The 12,175-nt window shown below is 41.3% G+C and overlaps 1 protein-coding gene across 3 annotated transcripts in view; it reads left to right on the top strand.

Moving 5' to 3' along the window:
• Positions 1-12,175, top strand: part of PCYT1A (phosphate cytidylyltransferase 1, choline, alpha) — a 53,805-nt gene that overhangs the window by 26,482 nt on the left and 15,148 nt on the right. For all 3 annotated transcript variants that reach the window (XM_023514843.1, XM_003792664.3, XM_023514844.1), the window contains 3 exons: positions 3,276-3,375; positions 10,377-10,493; positions 11,193-11,344. In XM_023514843.1, coding sequence (XP_023370611.1) covers positions 3,276-3,375; positions 10,377-10,493; positions 11,193-11,344 — 369 coding nt within the window. The remainder of the gene's footprint in view (positions 1-3,275; positions 3,376-10,376; positions 10,494-11,192; positions 11,345-12,175) is intronic.

Here is a 12,175-nt window from a genome sequence, read left to right as displayed (position 1 = left end):
AGCCCTGGAGTTGGAGGTTGCTGTGAGCTGTGATGCCACAGCACTCTACCCAGGGCAACAGCTTGAGGCTCTGTCTCAAAAAAAAAAAAAAACTTCCTAGAAGGGCTGCGCCTGTAGCTGAGTAGGGCACGAGCCCCATATACTGAGGGTGGCGGATTTGAACCCAGCCCTAGCCAAACTGCAACAAAAAATTAGCCAGGCACTGTGATGGGTGCCTGTAGTCCCAGCTACTCAGGAGGCTGAGGCAAGAGAATTGCCTAAGCCCAAGAGCTGGAGGGTGCTGTGAGTTGTGATGTCACGGCGCTCTACTAAGGGTGACAAAGTGAGACTTTGTTTCTAAAAAAAAAATTTTCCCAGGTGGCACCTGTGGCTCAGAGGACTCCACTGGCCCTATATGCAGGAGGCGGTGGATTCAAACCCAGCCCTGGCCAAAAACCACACACACACACACACACATATCTTCCCTCAAAGACAAATCCAAGCCCAGATGACTTCAAAACGTTTAAAGAAGAAATAACACTGATCTTATACAAACACTTTCAGAAAATATAAGTGGAAAGAAGACTTTGCAATCTATTTTTTTTGTCTTTAAGACAAAAAATGTCTACCCCTGTCATCCAGGCTGGAGTGCAATGGAACAATTATAGCTCACTGCAGCCTTGAACTCCTAGGCTCAAGTAATCCTTCTTCCTTTACCTTCTGAGTAGCTGGAACATTAGGCATTCACAACACTTGGCTCATTTCTTATATTATTTTTTTAAAGACAGGTTCTTGGTATGTTGCAGGCTATTCTTAACCTCCTGACCTCAAGTGATCCTCCTACCCTTCCCTCCTAAGTTCCTGAGAGTATAGGCATGAACCCCTGCACCTGGTTCCACAACCTATTATGTGAGGCTAGAGACCAAAGTGAGAAAAAAATAACAAGAAAACTTCAGTTCCAAATTCCTCACAATAGGAAACTCTTATGAGGAAAACTTAACAACAGTAGAGGGCATGGAGCAGGTCCGTTGGCATGAATAGCAAATTCAGCTGTCCACAAGAAGGAAGCACCTTCAGAGGAACCAAATTATCAGGTTAGCAATTGCAGAACCTGGTTTTAACCTATGAAGGAAAGAGCCCCTAAAGAGGGCAAATAACAGTCTTGCACAGCCTATGCCACCCTCCCTCCATTCTCTGGCAGTACCCCAGCAGCATGCTATATGGAGAGAGTATCTGCTTGCTGGGGGAGGGAGTGTGAACTGATTATGGGACTTTGCATTGGAACTCAGGGCTACCCTGTCACAAGGGAACACAGCCCAGGGCAGCAGTTAGACAAGCCCAACCAGAGAAAAATCCTTTGCCCTGCTGACAAAAAGCAGCCTGGGGCCTGGAGTAAATTGGTAAGGCAATCAGGCCACAGAGGCTGTGTTCCTTGGGCAAATTCCTATGGCTGTCCTGGCTTTAGAACCAGTGGACTTGGGATGTGTGTGAGACACTAGCTATGACAGCCAAGCCAGTGCCTGTGTCACCCCTCCCCCAACCATAGGCAGTATAGGTTAGGGACAGTTGTTTTCCACTTGGGGAAAGGAGAGGAAAGAGTTCAGAGGACTTTGTTTTGCAACTTGGGTACCAGCTCAGCCATAGCAAAATAAAGTGGCAAGCAGACTCTTGATACCCCTGCTCCAGGCCTTAGTTCCTGAATAACATTTCTAGACCCATCCTGCACCAGAAGGAAGGACCTAGTCCTGGCAGGATTCTCCACCACTAGAAGTAGCCAGGCTGGCTCGGCGCCTGTGGCTCAAGTGGCTAAGGCGCCAGCCACATACATCTAAGGTGGCGGGTTCAAATCCAGCCCAGGCCTGCCAAAACAACAATGATGGCTGCAACCAAAAAGTAGCTGGGCATTGTGGTGGGCACCTGTGGTCCCAGCTACTTGGGAGGCAGAGGCAGGAGACTCGCTTGAGCCCAGGAGTTGGAAGTTGCTGTGAGCTATGATGCCTCGGCACTCTACCCAGGGGGATAGCTTGAGGCTCTGTCTCAAAAAAAAAAAAAAAGAAGTAGCCAGGCTGCAGTCACTACGGAGCTTTAAGTGAGACTGCAACTGGTTTCAGGTGTGACTTGCTACAGTGGCCATGAGGAATTATCTGCATCACACCTCTCCCAACTCCAGCAGCCCCAGTACAAAGAATGAGGGAAGAAAGTGAAAGACTTTGCCTGGTGATCCAGGAAATTCTCCCATCTCTTACCCAAGTCCACCAAGGTGGACTCTACTAGGAGTTTGCAAGAGTCACAGCATTACTGTGCTTGGGGTACCCAGTGCTAATATGCCTGCAGTGACAAAGAGTTAGAACCCAACAGGTAATTCCCTCTGAATATCTGGAAAGCCTTCTCAAGAAGAATTGGTTTGGGCTCGGCACCCATAGCATGGTGGTTACAGTGCCAGCCACTACACTGAAACTGATGGGTTCGAACCGGGCCCGAGCCAGCTAAGCAACAATGATAACTGCAACAACAACAACAAAAATAGCCAGGCATTGTGGTGGGCACAAGTAGTCCCAGCTACTTGGGAGGCTGAGGCAAGAGAATCCCTTAAACCCAAGAGTTTGAGGTTGCTGTGAACTGTGACACCACAGCATGCTACTGAGGGTGACATAGTGAGACTCTGTCAAAAAAAAAAAAAAAGAATTGGTTCAGACAAGCCCAGACTGTGCTGATTAGAATAAATACCTGACTCTTCAATGCCTAGACATTGATGGCCGTCCACAAACATCAAGAACCCCCAGGAAAATATGACTTCACCAAATGAAGTGACCAATCCTGGAGTGATGGAGATACGTGCCCTTTCAGACAATTCAAAATAGGTGTTCTGAAGAAGCTCAGTGAACTCAAGAAAACACAGAGAAGGAAACCAGAATATCATCAGAGAAATTTAACAAATAGATTGAAAAAATAATAATAAATCAAGTAGGTGGGTTGGTGGGTTCACACCAGAGCTGGCAGGTTCGAATCCAACCCGAGCCTGCCAAACAACAATGACAACTACACCAAAAAATAGCCGGGCACTGTGGCAAGCACCAGTAGTCCCAGGTACTTGGGTGGCTGAGGCAAGAGAATTGCTTAAGCTCAAGAGTTGGAGGTTGCTATCACACCATGGCACTCTACCCAGGGTGACAGCTTGACACTCTGTCTCAAAAAAAAAAAAAAGTTTTAGGATGAATTTTAGTCACAGTACATTGAATATATGATTATTCTTTAAAGCTGCCGTTTTTCTTTTCTTTCACTTTCCTTTTCTTAAGGGCTTACGGCAACCAGCTCCTTTTTCTGATGAAATTGAAGTTGACCTTAGTAAACCATATGTCAGGGTGACTATGGAAGAAGCCAGGAGAGGGACTCCTTGTAAGTAAACACCTACTTAATTATTTTGTTGTTTTACTACTGTTATTAGCTTTCCATTGTATTTATCAAATACACACTACTTCCTATATACTTCCTTCAGTTTACTTGTGCAGTCTAGATGGATTCCTCCCATCTGCCTTGATGTTCTGTTTAGAAGGGTAATTCCACTCTAAATGAATTTTGTTTTTCTTAGTTTCATATATTTATTTTCTGGGATATTATCATAGCTGTGAGAGATAATGAAGCAGAAACAGTAATATATTAGCCTGAGCTGGGTTCTAATCCTCTCTATTTTTACAAAGCTCTAAATAATAGCCTTCAGAATTTTCCCCACAGTCTTTCTACATTCTGTCAGCTATAGTGCTGCTGACTGATGGAAGACAAAAATATCCCAAGTTGGGAAATGCTTATCACTTAATTTTCCAAGTTTTAAAAAATACTTGATTTAAGCTGGGCATGGTAGCTCATGCCTATAATCCCAGCGCTTTGGGAGGCCAATGTGGCAGGATTGCTTGAAGCCAGGAGTTTGTGACCAGCCTGGGTAACATAGCAAGACCCCTTTGCTACAGAAAATTTTTAAAAAATTAGCCAGGCATGGCTATAGTCCCAGATACGCAGGAGACTGAGGAAAGAAGATTGAGGCAAGGTGCAGTGGCTCATGCCTATAATCCTAGCACTCTGCGAGGTCAAGGAGGGTGGATCGCCTGAGTTCACAAGTTCAAGACCAACCTGAGCTAGAGTGAGATCTTGTCTCTAAAAAAAATAGCTGGGCCAGATAATTTGAACCTAGGAGTTTAAGGCTACAGTGAGCTATGATTAGACCACTGCATCCCAGCCTGGGATGACAGAATAAGATACTGTATCTTAAAAAAAGAAACAAAATCTTGCTTAATTATTATTATTATTTATTATTATTTTTTTTGAGACAGAGTCTCAAGCTGTTGCCCTGGATAGAGTACTGTGACATCATAGCTCACAGCAACCTCCAACTCCTCAGCTCTAGCTATACTCTTGCCTCAGTTTTTATATTTTTAGTAGAGACAGGGTCTTGCTTTTGCTCAGGCTGGTTTTGAACCCATAAGCTCAAGCAATACACCTGCCTTGGCCTCCTAGAGTGCTAGGATTATAGGCATGAGCCATCATGCCCAGCCAACAAAACCTTGCTCTATTTTTTTTAAAGGCCCTATTCATGGCTCGGTGCCTGTGGCTCAAGTGGCTAAGGTGCCAGCCATATATACCTGAGCCAGTGGTTTCGAATCCAGCCCAGGCCTGCCAAACAACAATGCTGGCTGCAACCAAAATAGCCAGGCATTGTGGTGGGCATCTGTAGTCTGCCAGACTTGGAAGGCTGAGGCAGGAGAATCACTTGAACCCAGGAGTTGGAGGTTGCTATGAGCTGTGATGCAACAGCACTCTACTGAGGGCAACAGCTTTAGGCTCTGTCTCAAAAAAAAAAAAAAAAAAGCTCCTATTCATTATTTGTATGCTTAATTTATATCATTAAAGCAGTTTTTAACTGTATAAATTATTAACATGTGTTCTAGGTTCTCTTCCTTTTGGGGGCATTTGGTTTTAGGGATCACCATAAATAGAAAATTCCAAGAACCTTTATTATGCATACTAAGTCGTACAGGCAGATATTCTTCTGTGTAAATTCTCCAATTCTCCATTTTTTTTCCAGTCCTTTTTCAGTTCTTCTAATTATTATGGTAAGTATTTTCTCTACTCTGTGAATATAAGACTGGACTTAGATCTAGGCAAATACCAGGGAATAAGATGTGATTATAGCCACAAATCTATATATTTCTAGTATATACATATATTTGTGGTTACTTCTTTTTTTTTTTTTGAGACAGGGCCTCAAGCTGCCCCCCTGGGTAGAGTGCCGTGGCATTACAGCTCAAGCACTCTCCATCTCCTGGGCTCAAGCGAGTCTCCTGCCTCGCCTCCCAAGTAGCGGGGACCACAGGCACCCGCCACAATGCCCGGCTATTTTTTTTTGGTTGCAGCCGTCATTGTTGTTTTCGGCAGGTCCGGGGCTGGGGATTCGAACCCGCCACCTTAGGTGTACGTGGCTTGCGCCTTAGCCAGTTGAGCTGTAGGCACCGAGCCATGGTTACTTCTTAATTGTGCTAGTATGTTTGCTCCATGTTATAACTGAGGAGTAGTATAATATCAGTAGAAATGATGTGGTTACAGTGTCATACTAGAGATCCCAATACCTCTTGCCTGTATTTTAACTATACAGATTATGGTTTAGGGGTCCTCAGCAAAAAGAGGGTAATTCCAGAGCCTCTTTTTCCTTTTGCAAAAGCGTTTAGATATGCTGGTAGCTCATGTTGATCACAACCCTTGTGACTCATGATGTGATTTTGAGCTTGGCTCCCCTTACTTGAGTAATAGGCAGGTTGATGGAGGTAGGATAAAATGACAATAAGGAAAACCAGAGGCTGTATGGATCAGGGTATAATACTGGCAAGTCAAATATCAAAATTCCAACAGACAATTCAGGGTTCACATTCAGATAGTAGAGCCTGTTGAAAGCAAGAACTTTCCATGTACTCTTTAATGATACACTGGGAGGATTCAATACCTCACTCAGATCTGATACAGTTCGTGGTATTAGATATGTGGTACATAAAAGTTAAAAATATGTGTATTGTTTTCAAGTTTTGAAGTTTATAATTAGCAAGTACTGATTGATAAATCTAATTTTTAAATGTTTTATTTTATTATTTTTTGAGACAAGGTCTTGCTCTGTTGGCTCAACTTAAGAGTACAGTGGTATCATCATAGCTCACTGCAACATCAGACTCCTAGGCTCAAGCAATCTTGCCTCAGCCTCCTGAGTAGCTAGGAATACAGGTGTGTGCCATCACACCCAACTAATTTTCCTATTTAAAAAAAAATGGGGTCTTGATATGTTGTCAGGCTGGTCTTGACCTCCTGGACTCAAGCAATCCTTCTACTTCAGCCTCTCAGTGTGCTGGGATTGTAGGCATGAGTACCTGGTCTTTACAATTTTAGAATAATAGAATGTTAGATGTAAGTCATTTTGAGGATTATAGGCTTTGTAGTCTCTTCATGATACATATAAGGAAATTAAGATCCATAGAACTAGGAAGTTAAGACTTCCCCCTATGGTAATACAGATAATTAGTAATGGAATTGGAGCTACAAATCTATGGCTTTCTGTCCTTGTGTTCTTTTCATTCTGGGGTGATGCTACTCCTTGTAAACATTAGTTATAAATAGAAGACTGTTGGCAAAGTGATTGCATTTTAGGTAAAACAAACAGTATCCAATTGGCCTATGAAGTTTGCCAGTCTTATTTGATCTCTGGTTTTTCTCTTATATCTCATTTTATTTGTTCTTGTTTATATGAAATGACCAAGTAGCTAACTATTCATGCCAGTGCAGGACAAGGAATAAACCAATAGAAATCCACACATGCAGTAGTTACCAAATTTTAAACCAATAACAAGTGCAAGGGGGGCATCTCCTTCATCCTGCCCCCAGGTTTTCACTAGAAAGTTTAAGAGAATTCAGAGTGAAGTTTGTATAATATAGGAGAAAATTTGCAGAAAAAAAAATATGACTTGAGAAATGAGAGAAGATTAGCTCTGGGAACCTTTCTGATGAGTAAAAAAAAAAATCAACGATATTTTCACTAAGAGAAAGAAAGATTAAGGGAGAGTCTGAAGGGCAATGGAAATCTTTTAGGGACAAAATCTTTCGGTGGTAGGTATTTGTGAGAATATATCAAAAAAGACAATAAATTGAACCCCAGGCTCATCCTGCCTAAATGAGGACATAGGGTTATTTAGCCAGCTGTAGTCAACCATGTAATTTATAATCCAAAACAGGACAATTTCTTTGTTGTTGTTTGTTTGTTTGTTTTTTTTTTTGAGACAGAGTCTCACTATGTTGCCCTCAGTAGAGTGTGGTGATGTCACAGCTCATAGCAACCTCAAACTCTTGAGTTTAAACGATTCTCTTGCCTCCGCCTCCAAAGTAGCTGGGACTACAGGTACCTGCCACAGCACTAGGCTATTTTGTTGTTTTTGTTATAGTTGTCATTATTGTTTAGCTGGCCCTGGCTGGGTTGAAACCCACCAGCCCTGGTGTATGTGGTCGGCGCCCTAACCATGGAGCTATAGGCGTTAAGCCAACCAGGACAATTTCAAAAGTAAGAGGGAGTTGCTTTTAATACTATCCTAAGACACAAAAGTAAACCAGGGGGTGTGGTTATCCTGGCCAGTAGCTACTCTGTAAAAGAATGGCTAATGCAGGCGGTGCCTGTGGCTCAAAGGAGTAGGGTGCCAGCCCCATATATCGGAGGTGGTGGGTTCAAACCCAGCCCTTGCCAAAAAAAAAAAAAAGAAAGAAAGAAAGAAAATAAATGGCTAATTCTTGCTTTCTTCTGGGACTAGTTCTATAGTGGCCCCTTCTGGCCGTTTGGTTAATATACTAGCCTGCGTTTGCCAGAGACTTGAGATTAAGTCATAGGTAATTGAGATATTGGGAGGCTACGGAAACACAGAAAAGGACAAGGGGCATGTCTAGGGTTGGCCCAAGAAAGGGTTCAGTGACATACTTAGCTTAATGTGGGATGATTCTGTGCTGGCAAATAGTAAAGAAACAACAACAAAATATTCTTAATTATTATATTCTATCTTTTGCCTTTTAGGATCAAATAAATTGAGACCATAGCCCCTCTGGACTTGCTTAAGAAAAATGGAAGTATGTTGCTTCATAGTCATGATGTCTAGGATATAGAATAGGGATTATACTACTTAGATTTTGATTTTTTGTTTGTTTATTTGCTTATTTTTTGAGATGGAGTCTCACTTTGTTGCCCCCGGTAGCGTGCCCTGGCGTCATAGCTCATAGCAACCTCCAACTCTTAGGCTCAAGCGATTCTCTTGCTTCAGCCTCCCAAGTAGGTGGGACTACAGGCACCTGCCACAGTGCCCAGCTATTTTTAGAGATGGGGGTCTCCCTCTGGCTCAGGCTGGTCTTGAACTTGTGAGCTCAGGCAGTCCACCCTCTTTGGCTTCCCAAAGTGCTGGGATTACAGGCATGAGCCACTGTGCCCAGCCTGCTTTGTCTTATAGATGAGAAAACTGAGGTTTAAGGAGGTTAAGGTCACAAAGGAAGCTTATTGGTGAACTTGAGCTATAACCTCTCTGACTCTTAAATCTATTATATTATTTCTCAGTTTTTCTTATGTTGATATATTTATTTTACTTTAAAATTTTATTTCATGTATTATAAAATCCATACATTCCCATGGTTAAATACCTATAAAGTACAAAAAGGTAGAAGGTGAAAAAGTCTTCCTCTCAACTCCTGTCTCACAGCTACCTGATACCCTTTTTTAAAGCATTTGGTATTACCAATTTCTTGTGGATAGCTAAGGAAATAGTTTATATCTCTTCCCATCTTTTAGTAGGTATGTTATGATATATTTAGTCTTCCACTGAAATTTAGTTGGTTTTCAAACTGTTCTATTACAAAGAATACTGCAGTGAATAACATGCATCTTTACCAGTATATCTGTGAGATAAATTCCTAGAACTGAAATAGCTGGGTATTTGGTATTTGTATTTTGATAGATACTACCTAATTTCCTTTCTTTAAAGTTGCTGATATTCCTATTAGCACTGTATGATTTCTCAGTTTAAAAGCTACTTGCTTGTGAATAAAGCTATTTGAAAAAAAAAAGTCTATAAACTTCCTGAGAACCAATTTCTTCCTCCTTGGTTCACTTGCCTTAAGACAAGAAGGAGGTATGTCTTATCCCCATACTCTATATAGTATATCTGATGAGGCTCTGGCCCTTCTTTCCCCTTCTTTCCCAGAATGGTATAGATGGTGCCTACTGCTGCTATAGTGAAATAGCTCTTCCTTTATTCACCTGGACTCCTTAGATTTATCATTGAAGCATGATGAACTGTTATGTTAATTTCATCCTCAATGTATTTATTTGGGTTTGGAATTTTAGTCTTACACGTTATGAGCTCATTTCCTGTACTAAAATAAGTTGACAGTCAGTTCTCTATTGTTCTCACTGATAGAGATGAGAAGAGAAAAAGCTGTAATGAAAAGTCCTGAAGTATTTATATTTAATTTTTCAATATTTAATATATTACCCTCTACTGAGAAAGTATATCATGCTCACTGTAAAGAAGAAATGCTTTAAAGAGTTGTGTTTTAACAGAGCAGGTATTGAAGGGTGACTCTGAAGCTGAGAAGCAATAAATTGATAATTGGTCTACTTAGGTACTTATACTCCCTATTTTTCAATCTCACCCTCTGGATTACTACCTTGCTTTCTGGGCAATAGTAGGGAGTTTTTTGTTTTTGTTTTTTTTCAAAGCAAAGCATTGTATTGTTGGTAATCAAGGCAGCCTGACAATGAGAAAGCAAACAACCAGAGTGGAGTTTGACTATACTCTATTAAATATAACTGAAGCTGGGTACAGTGGCTCACGCCTATAATCCTAGCACTCTGGGAGGCCAAGGTGGGTGAATTGCTTGAGCTCAGGAGTTCAAAACTGGCCAGAGCAAGAGCAAGACCCTGTAAACTACTAAAACTAGAAAAATTAGCTGGGTGTGGTGGCGCATGCCCTGTAGTCCCAGCTACATGAGAGGCTGAGCAAGAGGCTGAGGCAAAAGGATCATTTGAGCCTAGGAAGTTTGAGGTTGCTGTGAGCTATGATGCAACAACACTCAGCTTAGGGCAACATAGTGAGACTCTGTCTCAAAAAAAAAAAAAAAATCTGAAAAATCATAAACTGAAGGTGAGGATTTTGAAGTTCAAAATCTCTGTGAAAACCCAGAGAGTATCTTAAGAGGGCTATGCAGTGAAGGAAAAAAATCACACAGTGCAATTTCCATTTGTCAAATATAAGATATTGAATAAATATATTTCTCTGATAAATTCTCTTTTTTCCTTTCTTTTTTCAAATGTGATGCATTTTTTGATTTGGATTTAGGTGAGCGGCCTGTGAGAGTTTATGCAGATGGAATATTTGACTTATTTCACTCTGGTCATGCCCGGGCTCTGATGCAAGCAAAGAACCTTTTCCCCAATACATATCTCATTGTGGGAGGTAAGAAAACATCTGAAATACTGTGCAGAAAAAGATTATAGAAGTCTTTTTTTCTCGCCTATCTTTATAATTTAAATATATTGTTTCAGTTTTTAAGTGAAGGATGTAGTATAGCCTCTTTAAAATATAAACTATGTAAGATAGGAGCAACCTACATCTGGAGAGAGGAGCTATAAGATCAGTGACTGGTGATGTCCAATATTTATCTCACATTTTTCAGCTGAGTTCCTGCAGTCTTGGAAGCATCAATGACTGCTGCCTACTTAAGAAGAACATTTGCTCTAGATTTCAGTTTATCATTTTGAATCAATTGAAGTACAAAAGTCTGCCAAGCAAATGTTATGTGTTCCAGTCCAATCTTATTAAAATAATTAAGAAAATATATTTTAAAACTTAATTAAAGCAGAAATGCACAGGCACAGTAGGTTCACTGCAGAGTCAAAGGTCTTAGTCCCCTTTTGAATTCTCTCTTCTCCAAAGTGTGAATATACTTAATATTTAGTGAGTGTTGCTCCTGAAGTTATGTTGTGGGTTAGGAAAAGCATTGTTACCCATACTGAACTATATCCAGAAGATTTTTCTCAAAAGGAAGGATGGTCGTAATTCTAGGAAATGGGATATGATGGGAGAGGCTGTTGACTGAGGAATGGTTAAGCAAAGGTGACCTTGACTTAACCCTTTATGATGTGGTGAACTCAGTCTGCAGTGATGAGCTAACTCACAACTTCAAAGGCTTCACGGTGATGAATGAAAATGAGCGCTATGATGCAGTGCAGCACTGCCGCTATGTGGATGAGGTGGTGAGGAATGCCCCCTGGACCCTGACACCTGAGTTCCTGGCAGAACACCAGGTAAGAACTGGGCATAAATCCCCATTCCTTGCTTCAGAACCCTTTCAATTCTCAAGGCTTCTGGAACTTGGCCTAGTTTTCCACTAGCCCTCTTTATTTCTGCCTTTTATGTAAGTGTCATATGGAGGAGATGACAGCAATATTATTAATAGTAATAGTCATTCCTGACATTTATATGGAGTTTGATGATTTATAAGCACTTTCACATCCTTTATATTCTATTTTCTCCCACAACAATCCTGTGGAGTACTTATTTCCACTTTACATATAAGGAACCAGGCCTAGAGAGACCTAGAGAACTGGCTCCAAGTTACACCATTAGCAGGGCTAAGAATTGAACAACCCTTCCATTATGTGATATTTCCCTCCCATACGATAAGTGTGTCTATCCTTATAGCATGCTAGTTTTCTTTAGAATATCCATAGCCCCAAGCTATGCTGTCCAGAAGTTCACATTCCAGGAAACAAGACAGATTAACATAGACTTCCCTAGCATTGACTTAAATTTAGTTTCAGCATTTTGATTTTGAGCTAGAAATTACAGTGGGCAAGAAACTAACGATGTTTCTCACATTTACTCAGTGAGTTATTATAATAAATAATATAAATATAAACCCTTTATCTCCTTTTAATTCTCCCATGTTAAAGCAATAGGTTTTCTTTTTTTTCTTTTTTTGAGACAGAGCCTCAAGCTGTCCCCCTGGGTAGAGTGCCATCACACTCACAGCAACCTCTAACTCCTGGGCTCAAGCGAGTCTCCTGCCTCTGCCTCCCAAGTAGCTGGGACCACAGGCGCCCACCACAATGCCTGGCTATTTTTTGGTTGCAGCC

This window comes from Otolemur garnettii, unplaced genomic scaffold, assembly GCF_000181295.1.
Source record: "Otolemur garnettii isolate 467f Iridium unplaced genomic scaffold, OtoGar3 scaffold00060, whole genome shotgun sequence".
Lineage (NCBI taxonomy): Eukaryota > Metazoa > Chordata > Mammalia > Primates > Galagidae > Otolemur > Otolemur garnettii.
The sequence above is the reverse complement of the archived record's forward strand: the minus strand, read 5'-3'. Positions and strand labels throughout refer to the sequence as shown.